Source organism: Puntigrus tetrazona, chromosome 2, assembly GCF_018831695.1.
Source record: "Puntigrus tetrazona isolate hp1 chromosome 2, ASM1883169v1, whole genome shotgun sequence".
Classification (NCBI taxonomy): domain Eukaryota; kingdom Metazoa; phylum Chordata; class Actinopteri; order Cypriniformes; family Cyprinidae; genus Puntigrus; species Puntigrus tetrazona.
The window spans coordinates 2,420,423-2,446,365 of NC_056700.1; the positions used below are offsets into that span (position 1 = coordinate 2,420,423).

Sequence of the window (25,943 nt, forward strand, 5' to 3'; positions counted from 1 at the left end):
AATGAGCTCATACGTTTGAATGTGTCTTTTATTAGATTAGATGATCATCTTGAGGAGGAATATGGCTTTGACAGAGATACAAGAAGATGTAACTGAGAAATGATAGAGGAGATGAGGTGAGGTATTTATCATATTACAGAGAAGGAACCCCAGATGATGTATTCTACCTTTTTGTCTAGATCAGTGCTCCAAGCTTTAGACGTACTGCATGCATCTCAACTTCCAACAAAACTTTACTTGAAAAGTGATTTCAGAGAAGCATCAGGCATGAATAAATGCTCTTTTAGATTCAAGAGTTAGTCATTGTTGTTTTCTGTTATATGTCCAGACTGGATATTACCTCTTCATTTCCAACCAGTCTCATTTAATGCATCATAAAACAACACAATTCACTAAATTAAAAGCATGCAAATAATGAATAAAACTATCAAGTAATTTATAAATAGTAAATTTAGCAGTGTCTCATGAAAGCATTAGCCACACACTTTATATTGTATGCGTGTTAGTTTGTTGGTCCCTCCACAGAACAGTTTTACTCCAGAGAAATATTATTTATTTTTAAATATTTGAGTCTACTTTGTAAAAAAAAAAAAAAAATCTGCTAGCTTCATATAAATCTTTATTTAAATATTAATTTGCATTGCGTCCCAAGACTGCAACTTATTTATTTAGTTTTAATATTTATTTATTTTTGTTATTGTTCTCTATTTTTCATACTTAAACAGCCCTGTACAAATTTTAGTGACACTTTATTAGCAAAAGCGTTATTTTGAAAGTCTAAAATCCATAGCAATAAGGGATTTAGATTTACGAGGACAAAAGTTTTGTCCAGTTTTCATAAAAAGCCAGTAACCGTGTCATCCTGAATCAAGAATGTTTCGCTTATGTTTCCAACTCTGCTAAAATTCGCTGCATGGACAAAACGGTGCTCAAAATATCTTTGTCCAACGAAAGACAAAAAAAAAAATCATGCAGGTTTGTAACGACACAAAGGTGGACGGATAAGGACAGAATTGTCGCTTTCGGGTCTGCCTGACATTTGTGATGGAAACTCAATTTCGTCTGTGTCATAATTACCCAAGGAGTCTCAGTGGGAGAGGACGGAGTGAGACAGCTTGAGAATAGAGAGAGGGGACGTGGAATGGCACAGATGGAGTGTGTATGGCATGTGACTAATCTGGTGAATGCCTATGGTGCAGCACCCACTGCGTAAACTCAAACGGACTCAAGTGCGAGCATAAACAAACTCCTATCGGCTCTCCGTGCCAGGACGTGTCTGATTGGATGAACGGCCCCGCTGCACACTTCACTCACGCACTTACATACACTCCACCTCAACGGGCGGACGCCTTCGCACCCTGCGCGCCTTTTTCCGTCTTTACTGCATGTAAAGATATTTGCTAGCATTTGAAATGAAGTCACAAGTCTCGAACGATAGACGTTTCGAAGAGTTTCGCTGGTTGTCCTATAAAGCAAAAGAGTGAATGTCCTGGCGTTGACCTCCTTCGTTCTTTTAATGCCACTGTCTACTTTGTATTGTATGAGACCAAACATTCAATTTTTTTTTTTCATGCATTATATAGCATCCTGAAAGTTTAGGGCGTTGTTGCAAAAAAAAATTAAAACCTTAATGTAAGACTCTTAATTGTAAAGATATTACCACTAAGGGTAATCCGAAAGGCATAGTTCACTGAAAAATGAACATTCTGTTGTCATTTTATCACCCTCGTGTCACTCTAAACCTGTCTGACCATCTTTCTTCTTCGAACTCAAATGAATATATGTTGAAGAATGTATTCAGCTATATTTTGCCCATATTAAGACATGACTTGCAGGAACCAGTGAGGTATGACTTTTGTTGACATTCACCTTATTTTATGCAGTATATAAGTTTTTTTATTCAAAGTGATCATGTTGCTCCGGAGGACTCGAAACATACCAGTCGAGTGGCACTCATTAAAGTTATGCTACATTTAAGTCATATTTCAAGGTGTAAATGTTTGGACCCCATTGGCTTTCACTGTATGGACAAAAACCGCCAAAACATTCTGCAAAATATGTAAACCTGGGGTACAAAACCAGTCTTAAATAGCACAGGTATATTTGTAGCAATAGCCATCAATACATTGTATGGGTCAAAATTATTTCTTTTATTGTATGCTAAAGATGATTAGGCGTTTAAGTAAATATCGAGATATTTTGTAAATTTTTGATTGTTAATATATCGAAACTTAACTTTTCATTAGTATTATATGCAATGCTATTAAGTTCTTTTGGACAACTTTAAAGGCAGTTTTCTAAATATTTAGATTTTTTTTTTTTTTTTTTTTTTTTTTTTTTTGCACCTCAGATTCCAGATTGTCAAATAGTTGTATTTCATCCAAATATCACACTATCCTAACAAACCAGACATCAATAGCAAGTCTATTTATAACGTAAATAAATATAAAGTAAATCTCAATTTTAAAAAAAACTGACCCTTATGACTGGTTTAGTGCTCCAAGGTCGCAGATCTTCTTTTGTGTTCTGCAGAACAAAGAAAATAAACAATTTTTTTTTTTCTGTGAACTATTCCTTAAACCTACTGGGTTCATTTAGTACTAGTTACTCCTGATCATTTGCTGTCTAACCGAGTACTTTGAAGTCTAAAGGTAGCAAAACCTCATGGAGAATTCCTAGTTCAGAGCGACTGAGAAACCCAACAAAACTGGGAATCCACAAGGCAATACCAAAATCCAGCGTCCATACAGCACATGCAGTCTTCGATGTCCCATAGGCACTGTTGAGACACCCCTATTTGGGCGGTATCACTACCAGAGGTTGTCCTCTCCTGGGCCTCCACATCAGCACCTGGGCATCGTTGGCATTGGGCCTGCCCAGAGCGTTGGGCGGGATGGGCTCATTGTTGCTGAGAATGTGTGGCTGTTCCTGGTGCGGCCGTCCCATCAGTTTGGCGCGAGAGCCAAGCGGCATGGAAGGATCCACCTCAATGTCTACGCGCATACGCCAGCGCACCGTCTGAAGAACGATACGCTCTTTGGTGTCTGCGTTTAGCGCCACCAGCCAGGTGATGAAGCTCTGGTCTCGGGTGATGTGCGTGAGCATGGGCGTGTTGTTGTTGCTGATGGGCACCGCCCAAGTCACGCTGGGGTAGAAGTTGTCGCTCATGCCCACCGCTAACCGGGACGGCTTGGACGTGGGGCCTGAGAGGGTCACTGTTTCGTGGTGTTACCGCACCAGGGATAACTCACGCCGTCAGAGTCGCTTATGGCCTTCACCCGCCCTTCTCAAGCTCTGGTAATTCCCAGCTGGACCTGCGGAAGGGAGAGAAGGCGAGCGGTCAGGAAGGACACAAAAGAGGCACGAGTCCAAAGAGCGGTAGTGCCTTAATACATCAAACGGGCGAATGAGGTGAGTGAATAGAAATGGCGAAGGTGGGTAAGCAGACCTGCTCAGTACAAAGTGCCTCGCACAAATATGGAAAAATAGTGATTAAAAGACATGGTGGCTGTGAATGAAATATTCATGAATGTGTTTCTTTTCCTCAGTTAGCCTTCCCACTCGTTTTAATTATCTCCTTCTAAGCTGTCTCTGTCTGCTCTGATGGTCTCCTTGATGATCCCGCATTTTAGGATTCATTTGAGGCTTGAACAACATAATTTCCCACAATTTTAAAGAGTAATGTTTGAAACAGCTTGGGCGAAATAAGTTAGGCTTGGGCGAAATTCTGAACTTAAGAACTGACTGCCTTTGATCCACGAGCGTAAAAGTTTAAAGTGAACGGGGCAGAACTCGCAGGAAGTATAAGAAAGATTTTTATTTAAAATATTTTTATGGAATTGAACGTAGGAAGCACATTTTGGGTAATAAATTCTCACTCCCATGTGACAAAAAAGGCTTTTTTATACTTTTTCACAACTTTGAAACAAGGCTTTATTATGTTTATTTTTTAATGTCACCGTCATGTGGATCTTCGATCTGTAATTCTACTTTAAATTCAATTCGAATTGGAATTCTGCATCCTGTTTGCTATTTTGTAACTACAGTAAGTTCTAAATTCTATTCTGAATGGCCCATAACCCTTCAGTAAATATTACATACAAAGAGCAGTTTCTACAAAAGACATAGAGATACCAAACCGCACAACCCGATACTCATTCATCCGTCGACAACAGATGACCACAAACCCAACAGAGCGACCGTTAAATATGAAAAACTCCAACATTTGCTTTTAGTTTACAGTCAGTATCACGTAACACGCACTGAAACTCGATCTAGTTGTTGGTTCACCGATTACTCACATGCCAATATCACCATACGTGTTGAAGAACTCCATTTGGGTGCACGCCTGAATCCAGCCCACGGTCCATGTTTCGTTTCTGGGAACCGGGGGCATCACGATCCCGGCCGATGCTCTGAAGTACGGGGTCTTGTATCGCAGGACGATGGGCGAGTTTTCCTCAATGATGGTCGGGCATTGGTCAATGGAGGCTGAGACCTCGTAGACCACTATGTTCTCCCGTCGGATGCGGGGCTTGCAGGCGATGCTCTGAATGCAACCCATGGTCCTGCTTATTAGGGGTGTCAATGTGGCCAATGACGGAAAAAGGAGGATGTATTTGAGCAGTATATTCATTGGCACTTTTTGCATCCCCTGAAACGCTGGCAGATCCTCGTCTTCGTTTCCAGCCCGGTATATTCTCGACAGATCCTTTGGGTGAAAGCGCTGAAAAGCATGTCCGCTGTCGGCGTGTTTTGATGCATTTCAGAGCGCGCGTGCGTTGTTCTAGCGCATCTTTGACACCGACGGAGAAGTGCAACGGGAACGCGGTGCTGTCGTGGAGCTGAGGGTGTATGGGTGATCCGCGTCGCCTGCTCCCGAAGCGCTGGAGTGCCGCACTGCCCTTGATGCTCGTCCCCAGCAGATGTGATCCGGCCTCCACCGATTTGGACACCCGGTGCGCGCCCGTTCGCCGTCCTTCTTCCGATTCACGCGTCCAGCTGTAGCTCTGAGCCCTTTGATCCTGGTTTTTTTGCTGGGCGCGGGCATGTCAGTGCCGAAGAGGGAGCCGGTGCTGCATAGAGGGTACGCTGGTTATATTTCCTCCAGGTGATCGACCTACCCAACATTTTGTTGATGCGGCTCCTTCTGAAAAGGAAGCGACACGCAGACGGATCCGGCAGAGCAGCGATTCAGTGCATCTGATTTACAATGCAAACTCGGGTGCTACGTTTAAAAACGCAATGCCTGTCGTGGGCATCACTGGACCAATTTTGTGTTTTTCCTTTGTGTGCTTACATCCCTTGCATCCGTGGCGAAGACACCCTGTGCAAATCTTTGAAGAACACAGAGATGGTGATGGAAGTAATAACAAACACAGCGCACGCAAGCCCCTTGCCACATTATTATATAGCGCAGTGGTTTTTAAATATATTCCTCCAATGAAAAACAGCAGAGAATCTTAACGCAGACATGTGCTTATATGGTCGCTGTTCAGTTGCAGTGAGGTGCTGATCGGTGTTGCCAGATCGCGCAAGAAAAACAAGCAACCTGGAGTTGTTTACGTAAAACACGGATTTAGCAACGCTACACTGCAGCTTGATATTTTTTTTTGTAAATAAATTAAATCTAAATAAGTGAAAAATTATCTCCGTTGACTCCGTTTACTTTGTTGAAGCACATTGCTGGTATTGGTAATCTTTAAGCAAAATCTGAACATTTTCTTGGAATGGGATTTCCTTATCTGATTACGTCAGTCGGACGGTTTGGGTGAACCACGCCCCTCCAACCAAGGATCGCTGAAATAAAACCACGCCCACGCCCTTCAGTATTCAATTTCAGTTGGAAATACTGCATTGAAAGAAACTTCCGGAAATGAGAAATAAGAAATAAAGAAAATTAAATAAAAAAAACGGTTTTCTTTAAAATACGTAATACACTGTTGTAAAAAAATTCCCGCAGTTAACATATTTCTTCAGTTGTTTTCAATGGGAGCACCGTGTTTTTTAAAACGCCAGGAACATATGCCGAGCATTGTGCATTGTTTTAATTAATGCTCAAATCTTAAAATTTTAAATTGTTAATTTTTTTCTCTGCCCCAAGAGTTGAAAATGTTCAACTCATCACTGTCACTTTTCAGTCGACCAACCAATCACAGTGGAGGAGGGGCGGGGCTACCGATTGTACTGCGGCTGAACAACAGTGCAGAAGTTAATATTCCTTGTTTGCGAATATTTATTTCTTTACTAGATCGAATTGCCAGACTACCATAATATTGTTTGGAAATGTACTGTTGGGAGAAAGATTTAATTCACGATTGTCTTGTCGCCTAAGTTAACAGAGTGTCTATTTAAAATAAGGGCAAATAGCCTGTCTTGTTGGCAGTGGCTATTTACACTAACTCCGCCCACCAACATGTGATCCATCTCTATTTGGACTTTGTGTAAATAGCATCTATGCTAAGAAAAAAAGCCATTTTTATTTAGTGTAAATAACATCTAATTGCTATTTGCACTTAGTGTAAATAGTCATTGCTTTAAGTCAATCCCTCCAAACCTCATTTGCATCTGATTGAATTTTTACGTAGTGTGTGAAATGTTTAAGGTCTATAGTAACACATTTAAATGTCACTTAAATTGAGTCAATATATTTTATACACGAATTACATTTACATAAAACATTAAATTCTATGGTGTTTAAACAATGTTGTTCAGGTTGTGGGTGGCAAAGGAGTTGTTCAAAAAAGATCCAATCTCTGTTTTCATTTTGTACTTGAAAAAGCTATAAATCATTTCTTTATATATTTTAGTCATACTTTGTACTATTATGGAGGTCAAGCATCAGCAAACGTAATACGGAAATATTGTTGCGTTTAATTTATACGCATCTTTTTATATTCGTTTTAAAATTCGTTTAGAATCCGCAAACATGGCAACAAGGGTGCTGATGCTGGCGCGCGAACCCCAGGCCCAGGAGGGGTGCGCGTTCTAGAGAGCCTCCAGAGCCGTGGGCGTGGTTTACGTGACGCCGGCGACTCCTCCGCCCTCCGATTGGTCGGACACGTGTACGACGGAAGTGGAATCTGCCCCGCGCACTTCCTGGACACGCATCAACCCGGTCATTCAAGCGGCGCTGTACCCTGACTCTCGCAGGGTCGATGGTCATTCATTAGTGCAGCTCTATCTTATCAGCGCGGTTTATGATTGTGGCTTTGCTGCACAGGCTGTCGGAGAAGCTCCCACGCGTTGCGCACAGCTTGAGCGCGATGATGAAGCCGCAGGTTGTGTTTGTTTTGGGCGGGCCTGGCGCGGGGAAGGGGACGCAATGCGCGAGGATCGTGGAGGTAAGCGAGATGCGGAGCTTTAAAAATCGCGTTAATGGAGAATAACTGACGTTGCATAAGCGCCGTGTGCAAAACAGCGAGGTTTTATGGGGCTTCTTGGGTTTTTGACGGGGTCGGGTTTGCAGCAGATTACATGGATCGTTCATTTCCGCCTAAGGAAAATACATATTCGTTTTCGCAGATGGCGATCCGGTCCCTTTAACAGCGACGCAGCGTGTTTCGTCTGACGTGATGCTTTAATAAATTAGCTGGAAAGGTCATTTTCTTAGAATGAATGTGAGCTTTGGGGTGGTCATAATTTCCTGGAGCGTTTCCATATTCGTATGTTCTGGTTATGAACAGGAGCTGTGTTCAAACAAGTCCCACCCTGCTGCCCGTGCAGTGTTCAGATGTCATGATCTGGCACCGGCGACCGGTATTTTTAGTATTTTGTAGATTCTAGTTTTAGGGAAAAGCTCTTGCGTTTATCAGTAAAACACTAACATTGTATATAATATTGAATACTTTAATGAGCATCAAGTAAGGACGCTGAAGACAGAAAATACACAAGTAAAAGGTTGAAATATGACTTAAACATTTTAAAGCGATACAGTATTGCTATTTTATTGTATGTTTGATCAACTTATTTAAGCATAAGAGACGTTAAAAAAATCCTTAATTACATGTATTCATTTAACAGATGCTTTTATATTAACTTAAAATTAATTCAACATAAAAGTAACTTAAAACAAAATGATTTAGGTAGACAGGAAGGGGTTAAGCAAGGTTCTTTTTCTTTTTTTTTCTTTTTTTTATCTTACCCCAAACTATACTGTATATTGTATATACTATGTATTTTTTATCACCTTTTTTTTTTTTTTTTTTTTTTTTTTTTTTTAACTAAAATTAATATTATTATTGTTCAGGTTTTAGTTGAATAATTTATAAAAACCAAGCTTGTGTTTTTAACTACGTTGTTTAGGTTGCAATTAAAGCAAAAGGGTTATTGAATAAAATCCCATCTCTGTTCTTATATTGTGTGCTCGATTTAAAAAAAAAAAAAAACCTTCGCTAGCCATATGGCATCTGAACAAGGCTGTTTAATTATTTGCTTGGAGGTTTTGTATGCCCACGGCTGCCAAACGCTTGGACACAGCTCAAAAGCGCCTCATGATCTAAAAAAAGCTGCCTGTTTGGTTACGCGCCATACACGCCGCTTTTTATTCCATTCACACGCTGCGACGGTTGATGTTGTGTTTTGCTGTCTCTGCGGTTCACTGCCGCTTGTAACGCGTTTTCTCCTACGCTCAGAACTACAGCTACACTCACCTGTCTGCCGGAGACCTGCTGAGAGAGGAGCGCAGCCGACCGCTCGGAGTTCGGTCAGCTCATCGACAGCTACATCAAAGAGGGCAAAATAGTTCCTGTTGAAATCACCATCAACTTGCTGAAAAAGGTGGTTACGCTCGTCCGTCCCTGCTTAACAAGCCAAAGCGCTCCAGCTCGTGGACGGTGATGATTGTAGAAGGACGCTTTCAGAGAATTATCGGGCGAGATGCTCGATAACGAGCCCGAGCAGCTTCTCCGCCAGGGGTTCAAAGTCGCGGCTCGCGATAGACGTTAACGGACAAGCGCATAAATCGTGACTCATGATGCCGTTATAAAACGCCAAGTTGTAATTCTGACGGCCCGGCCTTTTCCTTTATCTTATCTAGAAATGCATGTTTTCGGCTATGTGTCTTTGTTGAAGAAACGTCTGTGTTTGTCAGGCGATGGAAGAGACCATGAAAGCCGACGAAAAGAAGTTCCGCTTTCTCATCGACGGGTTCCCGCGAAACCAAGACAACCTGCAGGGATGGAACACGGTGATGGATGGGAAGGCGGATGTCAAGTTTGTGCTCTTCTTCGACTGCAGTAATGAGGTGAGCTTTTGTTGCCTTCTTTAATGCTTTCGTTCATTTGATTTGAACGCCGTCTGTTTATTGATGCGCAAAGGAAACATTTTTGGGATTTTTTTTTTTTTAACCTGCAAATACTAGTTATGTTCCTTGTCGCCGTCGCCTCTGGCTTGCTCAGTTGGGGGACGCTTAATTTCGAGTGATTATTATCGATTCGATCGCACAGATGCTATTTAAACTAAGCTGAGTTGGACAATGACGTCTCCGAATTCAATAATGACTTCAACTGAGCGTTTGATCTGGTTCGTACGTTACTGACACTCTAGTCTCCGGTTTGCCACTGTTGAGTGCTTCGACGCAATCTGTATTAAAAGCACCGCTCGAACGTGATTTTCAGCTATTGTGTGTTTCAGGTTTGCATTGACAGATGTTTAGAGCGGGGGAAGAGCAGCGGGCGCACCGATGACAACAGAGAAAGCCTAGAAAAAAGGTAGATCTGGCCGTGTCTGATATATTTTGAGCTAAATGCAAAGCATGTCATAATTTTAGCAGCGTTTGGAAAATGTTGTTCGGTGGCTGAATGGACTGGCCTTTCTTTTCAAGTGACGAAGGAAGTTCTTGTTTCGTTGCAGGATCCAGACGTACCTCCAGTCAACACGGCCTATTATAGAGCAGTACGAGAAGCAGGGGAAAGTGCGCACGATCGACGCCTCTCGATCAGTGGATGAGGTACTGTTTTTTTTATTTGAGGTTTTGGTGCAGTTATGCACAAAAGTTGATTTAATAAAAGCAAAAGTAATAGTCCCCCCCAAAAATGAAAATTTACTCACTCTCAGGCCAGGAATACTTGAGCTTAAAACAGACCAAAAGTAAAGTGTTGCCTTGACGACTAACTGAAATTGAAGTGCTAAAACGATTAAGACTAAATTGGAGTTGAATTTTTTTTTTTTTCGTTTTTATACCGGATTAATTCAATGATGCATCATTAAATACTAGAATAATATCGAAATAAGCGCTTTACTGTGCCATAATGCAGTTTTTTTTTTTCTTTTAGGTGTTTGGAGACGTGAAGAACATCCTGGAGAATGAAGGCTAAACGTCCACAGCAAAAATCCAAACTCTTGAAAATTAAGGTGTCTGTTTATTGTCGGGCAGCGCTTATGCCTTCATATATATATATATATATATACATTTTTACTCATTCAACAGTAAAATAGGGTTTTTTTTAGGCGTGAGAGAGTGTGTGCTTATACCTATGTTTGTGAGTCTGAAAGGAAAACACTTTTGCTGAGTGAGCGAAACGTTCTCAGCGTAGCATTACGCTGACGAGGGACAGTATTTCATTCGAAAATCGAGCATTTCGAGCGATGATGTTCAGGGCACTTCTGTAGTGAACACGCACGCTTCTGCTCTTAACTTCAGGATAATCTTCCACATTAAACACGATTCGAAATAAGCCAAGAATGTGTGGGAAAATTCTGCAGTCGCTATTGGCTCCTGCACTTAACCCTTTCTTTCTGTAACCTATAAATGACCAACGGGAAGAGTGCTTGAGTAGATCTCCAGACCTGTTTGTGTTATATTTGGTCACTTGTTTCTCATTGTTTTGTGTAGCAATCCACAGCAGGTTCTGAGGACCGTTTGCAGGCCACCCGAGAGAGAGAGCTGAGTTTTAGCTGCGTGTTTTTTTTGTTTTGTTTTATCATATTGTGGCCGCCGTATTCCGAACACGTGCCATCTTTGCTCAGGCGGAGGATTTTAAGATGTGGGGAATGGGAGCTCATGCTTTTATTTGATTGTCTCAGCATCTTGGTGTTGTTCTGTGGAGAAGCTGAATTTGGGTGTATTGATGTGACCTTTCCTTAAAATGACACAAAACAATAAATGAAATATCAAGGATGACAGAACCCACCGGAAAAAAATAAATAAAAATAAACGTCTCCTGACTCCAATGTTGTGCTCCGTTTGGATTTCACTACACTACAGGAAAAGAATAAAGCCTTTTTTTAGTTGAATGCTAGATTCAAGTGTATATGACAGGCACTATTATGCATTTTTCTCAGGAAATAAATTGAAAATGTAAAAATAGATGCAGAATCGTTGTGTCTTTTAACAGCGGCAGTTTGTCTAGGATATTTCAGTGATTATTGAAAAGTAATTAGTAAATACAGTCCTGGAGCCCTGTTTCTGAGATAAACAGCCAAAGGTAAGTATTTTGCGCCTTTTTAAAAATTTGTATTTCGAATAAACTGGAAAAAAATTTTTGTGTTCCACTAAAATACGAAGCATCACGGTTTTCAAAATGTTTCTTGAGAATCGAAGCATGCTAGAATGATTTCTGAAGGACCGTGTGACACTAAACGGGAATAAATTACAAAATATTGCAATGTCCTCTATAGTAACACTTCATTTTACAGCTACTTCTTAGCATGCGTATTATTAGAATATTAGCCATTTGTTAGTGATAATTTAGCACGTGTTCCACATAACCTCATTTATCCTTAATCCTACCCAATACTTAAACTTAATTTAATAATTATTAATAAGCAACATGAAGAATTTGAGGGAAAAGTTGTAGTTAACAAGTGTTGCCTATAATGGTTGTGTATGTCTTTGTACAGTGTGCTAATCATCACAGTCAGTGCTAATGGCTAATAAAGCCCTAAATCGTGTACAAGAACTTATGTTAAGTTGCTAGAATATGCCAACATTACAAAACAGGAAGTGTTAGAGAAATCTAGCCTTCCTCATAGCGAAAAACAACTAAATTCACTGTAAAGGTAGACTCTTTTTTTTTAAACAAACTTCCCAACACTTTAAACGCGATGCTAGCCGTTTGGGAATTGCTGTTCTTTCACACACAATTACGACACAAAGAGATTAAAGTATCCAGTTTCTCGACTGTAAAAGCATGTGCTCGCCCTGTTTGCGTTCACTGGAGAAAAATAATAGTTGACTTTAAATGCGCTGAAGGTATAAAGCAGATACGCCTTTCTGGATGAATCCGTGCTTGTGAAAGGACCTCTCGTTTTTCTGCACAACAATAACCGATTGAACAAAGCTGCATTCTTACTGAAATTGTTCTGTGTTGTGTGGAAGAACTAGAAGAGCAAGATAAGTGCCCTATATCGACCCCAGAGCTTTTATGAAAGAATCCACGTGACTCTTCCACCATCTAATCTTTATATATATATATATATATAAATATATATATATATATATATATATATATATATATATATATATATATATATATATATATATATATATATATATTGTGACGAGCGTCCCGAGGATCGATCAGCGTTGCCCTGGGAACAAACACGGAACACCTACACCAGCCACTCAACGACGGATTCGCCACACCTGGAGCTCATCAGCCGCGGGCCAGATAAGCCGGCCAGGCGACGGCTTCAGTGAGCCACGAGACTCCGGAAACGCAAGCTAACCTGTTGTCTCTTTCTTTGTCTCCCAGAAGCTACAACGTGACGGGCCTGCCTGAGCTACTTCCCTACTACCTCACAGTGGACTCCCTCACGTTACTAAGCACGGAAACACCGAGACGACTCACCGCTGCACTCACCGGATTCACCGCTACACCACCCCCGGACTCACCGCCGCACTCCTCGCACGGACTCACCGCTCACCTTCTGTGTATTGTCTAATAAATACACCCTCCGGGGGTTTTCACTGCACCTGTTTCTCTTGTGCTTCCTCTGCCTCGCCACAAGTGGTGGAGAATGCGAGCAGTTTTTAAGCGCAAGAGAACGGAGGAAACAAAGAGAAAGGAAGAGCGCTTATCGCCGCCTCTATTAAAGGTTCCCACAACATCAACTTCTCTCTTTGTTTTCCCCAGGCAAGCGCTGCGCTTCCGGCGAAGATGGAGGAATTCCTCCAACGCCTCTCAGAGGTTTCCATTCGCCAGCAACAGATCGTCGAGCATTTGGCTACCCGCCAGAACGAGACCGAGCAGGAGCTCGCTGCTCTCCGCGCCGCCACTCAACCACGCCCCGTCGTGCCTGATCCCCGGATGCAAGCCACACAGCTGCTACCCAAAATGGCCGCCAGCGATGACCCTGAAATATATCTCGAGATGTTCGAGAGCGTCGCAACCACGGAAGGATGGGACCGGAGGGATTGGGCACGCGCGTTGGCCCCGCTGCTGTCAGGAGAGCCCCAGCGCGCCTATTTCAGCATGCCGGCCGACCTGGCGAATGTATACGATGACCTAAAGAGGGAAATCTTGGGCAGGGTCGGTCTATCACCGGTCTGCGCAGCCCAAGCCTTCCAAGAGTGGGTCTTCCAGTCTCGCCAGCCGGCAAGGACCCAGGCCGCCGAACTTACTCGGCTAGCGCAACACTGGCTCCTGGATGGGACACCAACCCCCGCCATCATTGTGGAAAGGGTGGTGATAGACCGCTCCTGCGGGCTCTCCCGGAATTATCGCCAGGCGGTCGGTATGAGAAACCCCAAGAACGCCATGGAGTTGGTTGAGGCGGTCGAGCTGGCGTGAAGCCGCACAGCGTCCGAGAGGCCGAGGCGCGGGCGCCATCTTTTCCGGGAGGGTGTCCCAGGAGCGGCGCGCGCGGAGGGCACCCGCCAGCGGGATGGAGAGGCGGCGGTCCCGACCGTGAGAGATGAGCCGATGCCAACCGAAGAGGCTTCCAACTCCTCTAGAGCGTGGCTGGCAGGCTGCAGTCTCCACCGAGCTTCCCGCGCCGCACCGGAAATCCCCATCGGCCTGAATGGACGGAAGTTCAGAGCCCTCCTGACTCTGGCAGTACCATCAGCCTGGTTCAGTCCCGCCTCCTACCCCGCGCGCACGGAACCGCGAAACGGCTGCCACTGACCTGCGCCCACGGGGACACCAGGAAAGTCTCCACCCGTCTCATCACCGTGACGACGACAGGAGGAAGCTGGCCCCCTGGAGGTGGGCCTCGTATAAGACCTGCCGGTACCAATCATCCTCGGGCGGGACTGGCCGGGTTTCGAGGCGCGCCACACGCGCGACACAGCCTGTCAGCCCTCAAAGCCCTCGCCGGAAGAGGCGAGAGGGAGAAGAAACCGCCGCCCTGCCGTTCTCCTAGCATCGGACAGCGGAAGAGATGGTGAGTCCCCTCCGAATACTACTAATGTATTCTTTGATGTGTTCCAACAGGTAGTCGGAGGGGGCTCGTTCGGCCGGGCTCAGCGGGAGGATGACCGGCTCAAGAATTGCTGGAACCAGGTACATTTCATGGATGGAGAAGAGACGCGGCCCGCCCCCATCCTCTTCCCATTTTATTGTGGAGAACGGCCTACTCTGTTGTGTCGCCCAGCCGGAGGGGGAGGAGAAACGGCTCCTGGTGGTGCCCCGAGGGAAAGTGGACACCATCTTGGAGCTCGCCCACGCCCACCCGCTGGCCGGACACCTCGGGGCCGCCAACACTATCAAGAGGATCCGGGACCGTTTCCACTGGCCGGGGCTCGACGGAGATGTGAAACTGTTCTGCCAGGCCTGCCCCGAGTGCCAGAAGACCTCGCCCCGCCACCTCCCTAGTCCACTTATCCGCTGCCCATAATCGAGGTGCCCTTCGAGCGCATCGGGATGGATCTGGTGGGCCCGCTGCGAGGTCTGCCCGCGCGCCACGAACACATCCTGGTGATCGTGGACTACGCCACCCGGTACCCGGCCATCCCACTCCGCAAAAGCCACCGCCAAGGCGACGCCCAGGGAGCTCTTCACCCTGTCCACCAGAGTGGGGATACCCGGGAGATACTGACCACCAAGGCACCCCGTTCATGTCCCGAGTGATGGCCGACCTCTGCCGGCTGCTACGGATCCAGCAGCTGCGCACCTCAGTGTACCACCCCCAGACGGACGGACTTGTGGAGCGGTTCAACCAGACACTGAAGCAGATGTTGAGAAGGGTTGTCTCCGAGGACAAACGGGACTGGGACCAGATGCTCCCCTACGTCCTCTTCGGGGTGCGAGAGGTGCCCCAGGCCTCCACCGGCTTCACCCCATTCGAGTTGCTGTTCGGCCGACAGCCGCGAGGCCTGCTGGACGTGGCAAAAGAGGCCTGGGAGCAGCAGCAGCAGCCGGATGCCCAGAGGTCGGTCGTAGAACACGTCCAAGCCATGCGGGACCGAATTGAACGGGTGATGCCCCTCGTGCGGGAGCACATGACGCAGGCCCAGCAGCAACAACAACGACACTATAACCGCCCTGCACAACCCCGGGAATTCCAGGTCGGCGACCGGGTCATGGTACTAGTCCCCACCAATGCTTGCAAATTCCTGGCCACCTGGCAGGGTCCATATACCATCCTGGAAAAGATTGGCCCGGTTACTTACCGAGTCCGCCAACCAGACCGTCGACGCACCGAACAAATATACCACATTAACTTGTTAAAGAAGTGGGTGGGGACTAGGGAACACCTTTCCACACTCGCCATTCAGGAGGGCCGGTCGTCGACAACCAACGCCTTGCTCGCTCCCGCACAGAAGACGGAACTCCAACATTTGGTCGGTCAGTTCTCGGATGTGTTCTCGTCCACGCCCGGGCAGACTAACCTCCTCCAGCACGAGATCCGGACCCTCCCGACGCCATCGTCCGCAGCGCCCTACCGATCCCTGAGGCTCGTCGGCGAGCTATTGAGGAGGAGGTAAACCAAATGCTGAAGTTGGGGGTGATTGAACCATCGACGAGCCCGTGGTCCAGCCCCATCGCCCTGGTTCCAAAACCGGACGGCACCCTCCGCTTCTGCAATGACTACCGCGACTCAACCAGGTCTCGAGTTCGACGGATATCCCATGCCCGTGTGACGAACTGCTGGAACGCCTTGGAAGGGCCCGTATATCTCCACCTCGATCTCACCAAAGGATACTGGCAGGTTCCGCTGTCAGAGGAAGCCAAGCCAAAACGGCTTTCTCCACCCCGGCGGCCCACTGGCAATACCGGTCCCTTCCTTCGGTCTACACGGGCACCAGCCACCTTCCAGAGACTAATGGACATCTTACCCGACCCCACCAACAGTACGCCGCAGCCTATCTCGACGACCTTGTGATTCACTCGAGACCTGGGAAGACCATCTGGAGCGCCTGCGCGGAGGGTGCTTCGGATCTTCGACGGGCTGGACTCACCGCCAACCCCAAGAAATGTCACCTGGCGCTTCTTGGCGAAGTACCTGGGTTACCGAGTTGGGCGAGGACTGATCCGGCCACAGGAGAGTAAAGTCACCGCGGTCCAGGAGACCCGAGGCCCACCAACAAAACCCAGGTACGCGCCTTCTTGGGGTTGGCAGGGTACTATCGTTGTTTCATCCCCGACTTCTCCTCCATAGCCGCCCCTCTGACAGACCTGACCAGGAAGGGGCAGCCTGAACGGGTTCTGTGGAACCCCGACGCTGGAGGAAGCGTTCCAGAGGATTAAGGCCGCACTCACCTCAGACCCTGTCCTGAGAGCCCCGGACTTCGGCTGCCCCTTCCTGCTACAGACGGATGCTTCTGATGTGGGTCTGGGAGCCGTGCTGTCCCAGATCCAGGAGGGTGAGGAGCATCCGGTCTTATATATCAGTAGGAAGCTGACCCCGCCGAGAAGAACTACGCCATGGTGGAGAAGGAGGCCCTAGCCGTCAAGTGGGCAGTCCTGGAACTGCGGTACTACCTCCTGGGCCGCCGCGTTCACCCTACTTACCGACCACGCACCCCTCCAGTGGATGGCCAGGGCCAAGGACACGAACGCCAGGGTGACCCGCTGGTTCCTCGCGCGCTCCAGGACTTCCACTTTGACGTGCAACACGCGCGCGGGACAGCCAACGCCAACGCCGGCCGGCCTATCGCGGATGTGGTCGGCTTTTGCAGGTCTGTCAGGGGTCACTCCCACCCACCCCAAATTTCCCGTTATTACGCTCTGCTTTATCCACCAGGACCAGGACAGCGCTTGGGGGAGTGACGAGCGTCCCGAGATCGATCAGCGTTGCCCTGGGAACAAACACGGAACACCTACACCAGCCACTCAACGACGGATTCGCCACACCTGGAGCTCATCAGCCGCGGGCCAGATAAGCCGGCCAGGCGACGGCTTCAGTGAGCGACGAGACTCGAAACGCAAGCTAACCTGTTGTCTCTTTCTTTGTCTCCCAGAAGCTACAACGTGGCGGGCCTGCCTGAGCTACTTCCCCTACTACCTCACAGTGGACTCCCTCACGCTACTAAGCACGGAAACACCGAGACGACTCACCGCTGCACTCACCGGATTCACCGCTACACCACCCCGGACTCACCGCCGCACTCTCGCACGGACTCACCGCTCACCTTCTGTGTATTGTCTAATAAATACACCCTCCGGGGAGTTTTCACTGCACCTGTTTCTCTTGTGCTTCCTCTGCCTCGCCACAATATATATATATATATATAGTGTATGCAACACTAACAACAAACTGCTTTATGACATAATATGTTCATTCATTTGACTATTTAGCATCAATATTTTATATATAAATGCTTTCAAAAAACGTATATATTTATATAAATGTATATTTATGTGCTGTTTGATCTCTCTATCTCTGTCTCTCTTTCTTATTGACGTCCTGCAGTCTGACAAAAGCCTGTTTGATAATAATATAATGCATTAAGCCATACATTTACTATTGTATTTATTATTAATATTATTATTATTTTACAAGTTAACTTTAATTGTAAGCTCATATATAAAACATAAAAAAAAAGAAATAGAGCTGAACGCAAATAGTAACATTTAGGAGAAAAGAAAAGCATTAAACCAGAAATACAAAAATAAAAGCTAAATTAAAATAATAAAAATGAATATATTACTAAAATTGTGTAAACTAACTGACTATGTGTAGCTACAATTTAAACAAACTATTTAACAAACCAACTCTTGGTATGAACCTTAATAATTGAATTCAAATGTCTGTGAATCATATCTATGCTACTCAACACTTGCAGAATCTATTTTAATAATCTATTTTTTTAAATTTTAGTATTATTGGATGTCAGCACAACTGTGCTGTACATAATTATTAGCATTTAACTTTATAATATCATAAATGTAATTTTTAGATACTTAAATATGCAAAAAGAGGAAAAACACAATATAATAAATAGTAATAATAATAATCAAACCAGAACTTTGCCTTTGTTTGATAAGAAATATTTAATTGCAAAGACCTTTGGCCCTCTAGTACCAAAAACAGCTGTACAAATACATGTAAATCCAATATAACTGTCAAAGAAGAGCTTCTTTAAATGTACCACACGGACGAAACATACACACTGCAATTGCATAATTATTTTTGTACCAATTTTCCCTGACATATATTACATACAATGCATAGTTTTACTGAAAAGGGAGTGAAATAGCATTCTTAATAAAAAATAAATACTAGAGACCTTACAGAGACTATGACCCAGGCTGCATTGACAAGAACTTAACGTACGATGCTTGGAAGTCAGTATTTACAGTAAAATCATAAAGCATCATGATGCAATCATGCAGGCTAAACCAGAATGTGCTGGTGAACTAATCCGTATTTAAGAAACGATATGCAATGAGTAAACACGATCATTGGCAAGACTGCGGCGTGTTTGTATTTCTGATGGATTTCCTCACTGAAGGAACTGAAATGTCTCTGAAGAGCTTGATGTGTTTTCAGGAGGTGACGGGCAGGTCTGTTCTGTTTCTGCGGTACTGGACTTTGGTGTTGGTGGCGACGGCGCCGTGCTTCTGTCGCAGATGAAGACGCAGCTGACTCTTGTGGCGGAAGTGCAGGTCACAATTCTCACACTGGAATGAGAGACCAAGAAGAGTTCACATCAAAAGCGTTCGCAGTTCTAATATTCAACACTGATACGTGACTAAAAGTGACCCTGGACGGCAAAACCATAAGGATGCCATTTTTTGACAGAATAAATACGATTTCTATTAGTTTGGACTGGACAATATTTGTGCCGAGATACAAGTATTTGAAAATCTGGAATGTGGGGGTGCTAAGTTTTAAATCTGAAAATGCATCTCGTGTAAAGTTACGAGTCGACTCTGAATCATTGAAATGAGTCATTTTTAAAACAAGTCCCAAGCTGACTTCAACGTCAAACGTGAGCATAAAACATGGGCTGGTCCGAATGAAAATGCTAATTTATTCTTTGCCACTAGGTGCTGCTTCTGGAGCGTAAAAAAGCTCACAAACACGCCTTTAAATAAAATCGATTAGCGCCATTCAATCGTTCAAATGTTTTGGGAGTGGTTGAACAAATAAGTTAAAAGATAAATGCGTATTACAAGAAAATAAAGGTTTTTTTTTGACCTTGCTTGTTTTTAGGGACTCCCAAAACCAAAAATGAACCGTAATTGGGGCATTTTTAAAGCTTAGATGTGCATATTACAAATAAAAAGTTCGGTTTTGACATATTTGCGTAATACATTTACAGAATATCTTTATGGAAGCTGATATTTACTTAAATCCTAATGGTTTTGCCGTTAATTGTCATTTTGACCCATACAGTGTATTGTTGGCTATTGCTACAAATATGCAAGACTTTGGTGCAGCTGATGCTCACATGATAAGGTTTCTCTCCCGTGTGTATTCGTAAGTGACTCTTCAGCGTCTGAAGGTGGCGGAAGCGCGTGCCGCAGATGTCACACGGGTACGGTTTCTCTCCGGTGTGGATCAGCACGTGAGCCCTCAGATGAGCCACCTGGAAACCACGAAAGCAGAAGATGAAGCGCGTTCGCTCTGCACCGTCACAGAAGCACTCCGGGGCGCCTGACTGTACCTGGACGAAGCGCGAGCCGCAGGTTTCACATTTGTACGGTTTTTCTCCCGAGTGGATCCGTGAGTGTGTCTTCAGATTGGCGGGTCTGTTGAACTGCGCTCCGCACACGCCGCAGCGGTACGGTTTCTCTCCCCCTGTAACACACCAGGATGAAAATGTCAAACTTCAACACAGCGAGTGCCATCTTGGAGCTCCGAAGCACTGCAAATGTACCTGCGTGGATGGATTTGTGGCTCGCTAGGTTCCCGTTGTAGCAGAACATGGCCTGGCAGCGGTCACATTTGTACCGTTTTCCGTCCTGCAGCCATCGTGGATTCTCTCCGTCGGATTCGCTCCTGGACTCACAGTCGTTACAGTAGATTCTGTCCCGCTCTGCAAACATAGGATTCAGACTGTGAAGATTGATGTATTTTTCACGTTCACCGCACATGTGACCAGCAGGGGGCCCCAAAGAGAAAAAACTACATCCCAACAGTACAATAAGGAATAGAAATAAAACTCAAGGTATGTTAACGTTTATTAATATTACCTATTAAAATGTGAATTTTTAAATATTTTATTTAATATTAAATAAATCATATTTTATAATATTTAAGATTTTATATTACATGTACACATAAAATGTAATGTGTAAATGTGTTTAATAATAATAGTAATAATAAGAATAGTAATTAAAACTACTAAAGCATTAAAACCCTTAAGTTTATAATACTTTGAAAACAACTAATAGCTGATACTACTACTATTGCTTACTACTACTATAATAATAATTAATATTATGTAACTATTATTAAATATTATTATTACTGACAAATACTATTATTGGCTGATTACAATACTTAACACTGAAATATTAATAAGCATAATTATGCTGTTATCATTATGAGTTATACTAATTTCTAAATTATTAATATTATTTAATTTTTAATTTTATATTTTATTTAATATAATTTAGGTATTACACATATATATATATATATATATATATATATATATATATATATATATATATATATATATATATATATATATATATATATATCTTATCATATAAATGTCATTATTGTTATTATTACTTTCAAAAATTATAACTAAAATAAATCTTTCTGTCTCTCGAATTATAAAAAAATTGCACTGACCAATCTGACTGATATGTGCCCTCAAAAATTACATTCTCTAAAAAATAATAATAATTGCAAGATTTTGCCCATGATCCCAAAAATCCATTTCAAACATTGTGAGAAAAATGCATTCACCTGATCTTGTGGGTCCTGTGCTGCGCCTCTGTCAAAGTGTTGGGAAGCGAAGAGTCCTGTTCTTTTTGATGCAGTCATCTCGCGGAGCTAAAAACATATGACACACGCTTAAGAATAATGCATTAAATAAACACTTGCCACACTGTCGTCCTTAAAGTCTGTCTTCACCGACCTGCTCTCCACACTGAGAGGACCTCGGCTTCACCGCTCTTGTTGCTGGATTCTGTAGCCAGGCGGGACGGAGTCGGTGAGCTGTTGTCACTGGCCCCGTCTGAGGAGTTCAGCACAATGAACTTGTACTTCTTCCAGTTGCGGACCTTCAGGGGCTGGCGGCGCCGGGAGGAGACGGCGCTCTCGGCTGCAGCTGCTGGACTCTGCGGTGAGTTGGGTTGGCAGTCTGACCTGAGAGGGCTCTTGGGTCGCTGCTGCTCTCCGCCTCCGAGTCTTCCCCGCCTCCTCGGCTCGAGCTGAACGGAAGAGCACGGACGGACGGCTGGTCTCTCCCGCCCGGGGCTTCTGCGTCGGCGACGGTCCGAGCCGAGGCTCCGGCGTCCGCGGGGACTGCTGCTGGCGGAGCATCACGCCGCTCTTAGGGATCCGCCAGAGCGGGTTCGGCGTGTCCACGTTGAGAGGTAGAGGTCTGTAGAAGCGAGCGGGGCTTTCGGTGGAAGTGCTAACGGCATAGTGCGTGTTCGGAGGAGCGTAAGTGCCGAAGCTGACCCTGGACTGGCTGTTCAGGGCATCGCTGAGGAGGAAGGGAGCTTCTGAGGATAAACAGCCGTGACTGATCAGCACCTCTGTTCTGGTCTGCTTTACACACAAGCCCCTTTGAGAAAACCAGCAGAGGATGAGTCAGTGAGAAATAACAGTATCCAAGATCAAGAAAAGAAAAAGTGGCCAAGCCGTGTAATGGTATTCTTATTGGTTCATTTGTCTTTCAGCCTATATCATTTTTAACCATTCAATAACTGACTTTAAAAACATGATGTAATCATGGAAAAAGCAATAAAATATTTTTTTCACTTTTGTTATACATAAAACGTACACATTAAAATATATTTAAAAAAATTAATTAAAAAGAAAAAATATTTAAAAATTTAAATATAATAAAATAAATCCAAAACGTTTATATACAGTATTAAAATTGTATGTACAGTATCAAATAATACAAAAATATAAATAGAGACTTACTTAGAAACATAAGCTTTTAATCTATTCAATATCTATTCAGATTTCCAACAATAAATGAACAATACTAAATGAAGACGCTTATTCTATTTAATTGATACATTCTTTCTTGATTATGATATCAGGAAAGTTGTATCATCTTTTTTTTTTACATGCAGGACCCTCCCAAATAAATGAATGAATAAATAGATAAAAGCAAATAATTAATTAATTAAATACAATAACTAAATACACTAAAATATTTATAAAATATACTAAATATTTTATAGAATAATTATCTAAACAAAATATAAATAAAAATCAATGTTATGTCTCCAACTGTGCTACAAATCACACGCTCGTGTTTCTGAGCACTCACCTGGAGTCTATGAACCTCTGGCATGTGTCCATCACGTGCTCCATCTGTAAGTATGTGGCTGTGTTGAGGGTGGCTATGATGAAGTCATCTTTAAGCGTGAGGCAAGACGATACATGAACTCCAATAATATGGCGGCCATCGGGTCCACCTTCGGATCTAAACTCACGATGCTCAAGGTGCTTTTATAAGCATCTGCAAACATGGAGTAGAAGAGGCCACTGGGAAAGGACAAGATGGGACACAAATGTCACTTACGGCACACTGTCACGTGATTTGGCAAAATGCATAAGTCACAGCACTACCTGCATGCCATCAGAACTGTCTTGTGGGCCCGGAAGTGCTGCCCAGCGACCACGATGGTGACATCGGTCAGGATGTTTCTGCTGCGGAGGCGGTTGAAGTTGAACAGCACATCACCGCATGGCGAGTGAACTTAATGCAGCCGCCTGCTGCACTTGACATTGTTCACCTGCACGTAAAGCGCTCAGAATCAAACTTTTCAATGTATGAATGCATACGCAAATACATGCCCACTTGGTTACTATGCTTTTAAATATAAACTATATTACACCAGATACACTTAAAAATAAATAAATAATAATAATTAAAAATAATAATAATAATAAAAAAATAAAAATTTATAAAAATAATAATAAAAATGATAATTATATATATATATATATATATATATATATATATATATATATATATATATAATGCTACACAATAGGCTATTAACCTAGAATTTTGAAGGTGTGCAAGTTTAGTCAATTGAACACTAGATGTCCACAAAGTAATGCTGCAAACTCTACATTTACGTCTAACAATATTCATAGTAAGACATCTAATTAATGTTATGTTGTTACACATACGCACACATACTGTACAATGTGTACATAGTTTTAAATATTTAAATATTTATTCACCGCTATATGCATATAACTCGGGAGGACTTGGTGTGCAGACAAACCTAGACAGCTGCCTACTTGGACAATTTTAAACCTGCATAGTTTTTTTTTTTTTTTACATTAGTCCGTCGAAATGCCACCTAAGCAGACGGCTTACTAGGATTGAAACACAGCCACGCAATTAACCACGTTTTTTCTCAAGCTTCTGACATCATTTCAGAAACCCACCATCACCTTAGCTGTGAAAAACAAGCGGTACCTTTGCATTTCGACGAACATCACTACACAGGGAACAGCAGTTTACGTGATTTAAGACGCTTCCCGCGCGTGACACTTGTTGAGCAGCGATAGCCTTGTGGCATACTGGCCAAGTATTAATGTGATGGAAATTAATAACGTTATGACGTATTATGAATAAACGACTCCATCACGTCACAGGTGTTTGGTGTAAAACGAGCGTTTCGGTAATGTTTCAGTGAAACAGAGACTACAGGACACTGAATAATCTCACGCTGATATGATTGAATGCTGACGCGGTCGAACATAAAACCTTCGCACGCTGTATTTATGTATTTATTAACCGCAAGTCATGACAACTAGGTGAGTTCACCAGCATGGTCACACGCGCATGGGTGAATGCTGAAATTGAATATAAATCAAGCATTTTCGACTTTTAAAACTTTAAAGGTACACCATCTTTACGCGTCTACTGTTTTGTTCCCGACACGGACCGTCCGTTATAGGGAATAAACTTAGTTTCCCCTTCCATATAAAGTTGCATAAACCTGTCTTTATCATACGGTTCAGTGCTTCCTAAATCGGCTTAAGCTCGCTGAATGTAGCGCAACTTCTACAGACGGCGAACCTGACAAACGAGTAATAAAGTGAGTAATTCGCGCTATTAGGCCACCAGAAGTCGGGTTGCGTAATTAACGCGACAGCTCTAAATGCGAGAAAGTAGACCGGCGTAAAACAAAACAATAAAAACAAACAGCTATAGAAGCGACTCGTCTCTTTAGGGCTTCTCGTGTTGACTTTTTTTGCTAGATAGAAGAAAATCACCTGGTATATTTTTCTTGGAAGTGTCCACCGAAGACAGTTCTTGGAAGAACTCTTCTGAGAAGACGCAGCTCGCAATTCTCGGAATTTTACCAGTGGGCTGTACCACTGAGACACAGGAGGGGGGGAGTCGGGCTGGCTCTCCCCGCGCCTCTTTAGCGCGGGCTTGCTTCCTATCAGAAACGCCATCCAAGTAATCCCGAAGGGTTTAAAACTGGCACGTATGCTCGATGTCGCCGCTTTTAGCTCACCGTTTATTAACACCGTTGGAGTGATTACAGTCCGCCCCTCTGTACGCGGTGGTTCGCTCCAGAGACGCGGACTTAATCTACGTCACTCCTCCTCCCACCCTTTCGCTACTGTACAGATCCGGCAGAAATGGTTCCTTCCGATGCGACCCCTCTATTATAACTGTGTTTATGTTATGTCACGTTGAATTAACTCAGCTATTGTCGTACGCTACATTATAAATACAAATACAAAGTTAATCGCAAAGAAAAACAATCTATTTTGTCTACGTTTCCTGTTCTAAGTTAAATATAACAGCGCAATGTTATAATATTATTATTACATTATCATTACCATTATTATATAACATTGAGATACTACCAAATCCATAAGTTTGTGGTTTTGCTCAGTTTATAATAGATAAAATCACTTCTTCAATCATTGGTTGTTAGCATTATTTGCACATTTGCTAAATAGATACAAAATAAAAATAAAAAAGTCAATGTGGCAGGTTTATAATAATATTGTAACATACTACACAATAGCAAAGAACGAGTTTTGATGAAAGTGTTATACCCAGATGTTCGTTTTTGGGTGAATTTTCTATGCTCTCTAAACTAATATCACAAGATCTGGGAGGTCACACATTGATTACAGCATGCAATTAAGATGGTAACGGAGGCAAATAAGGTCTCTTACATATACACACACACACACACACACACACACACACACACACACACACACACACACACACACTAAAGCTCATGACTGCTTCAGCAGTGTACTGTAACTTAACACTCAACAAAGCAGCTATTCAGGACCATAACGCAGTGCACACAGCTCTCAACACTATTTATACATCAGTCCCAAAGAGGTACTGGAAACTGGAAAACACTCATCTAACACACGGTGCTTCAGGTACACAGAGAACTAAGAATAAAATT

The 25,943-nt window shown here is 43.6% G+C and overlaps 1 protein-coding gene and 2 pseudogenes across 1 annotated transcript; 1 reads left to right on the plus strand and 2 right to left on the minus strand.

Annotated features, from left to right (window-relative positions):
* Positions 1–2,351: 2,351 nt before the first annotated feature.
* On the minus strand, positions 2,352–5,077 carry LOC122358672 (annotated as a pseudogene).
* A 2,057-nt stretch (positions 5,078–7,134) lies between these two features.
* LOC122358704 (UMP-CMP kinase-like) lies at positions 7,135–11,035 on the plus strand. Its single transcript, XM_043258550.1, is given in 7 exon segments — positions 7,135–7,343; positions 8,634–8,692; positions 8,694–8,778; positions 9,092–9,244; positions 9,634–9,710; positions 9,853–9,949; positions 10,275–11,035. Coding segments are annotated over 7 exon segments (657 nt in total). The 5' UTR covers positions 7,135–7,199; the 3' UTR covers positions 10,317–11,035.
* A 7,776-nt stretch (positions 11,036–18,811) lies between these two features.
* LOC122360894 lies at positions 18,812–24,892 on the minus strand (annotated as a pseudogene).
* Positions 24,893–25,943: the final 1,051 nt, after the last annotated feature.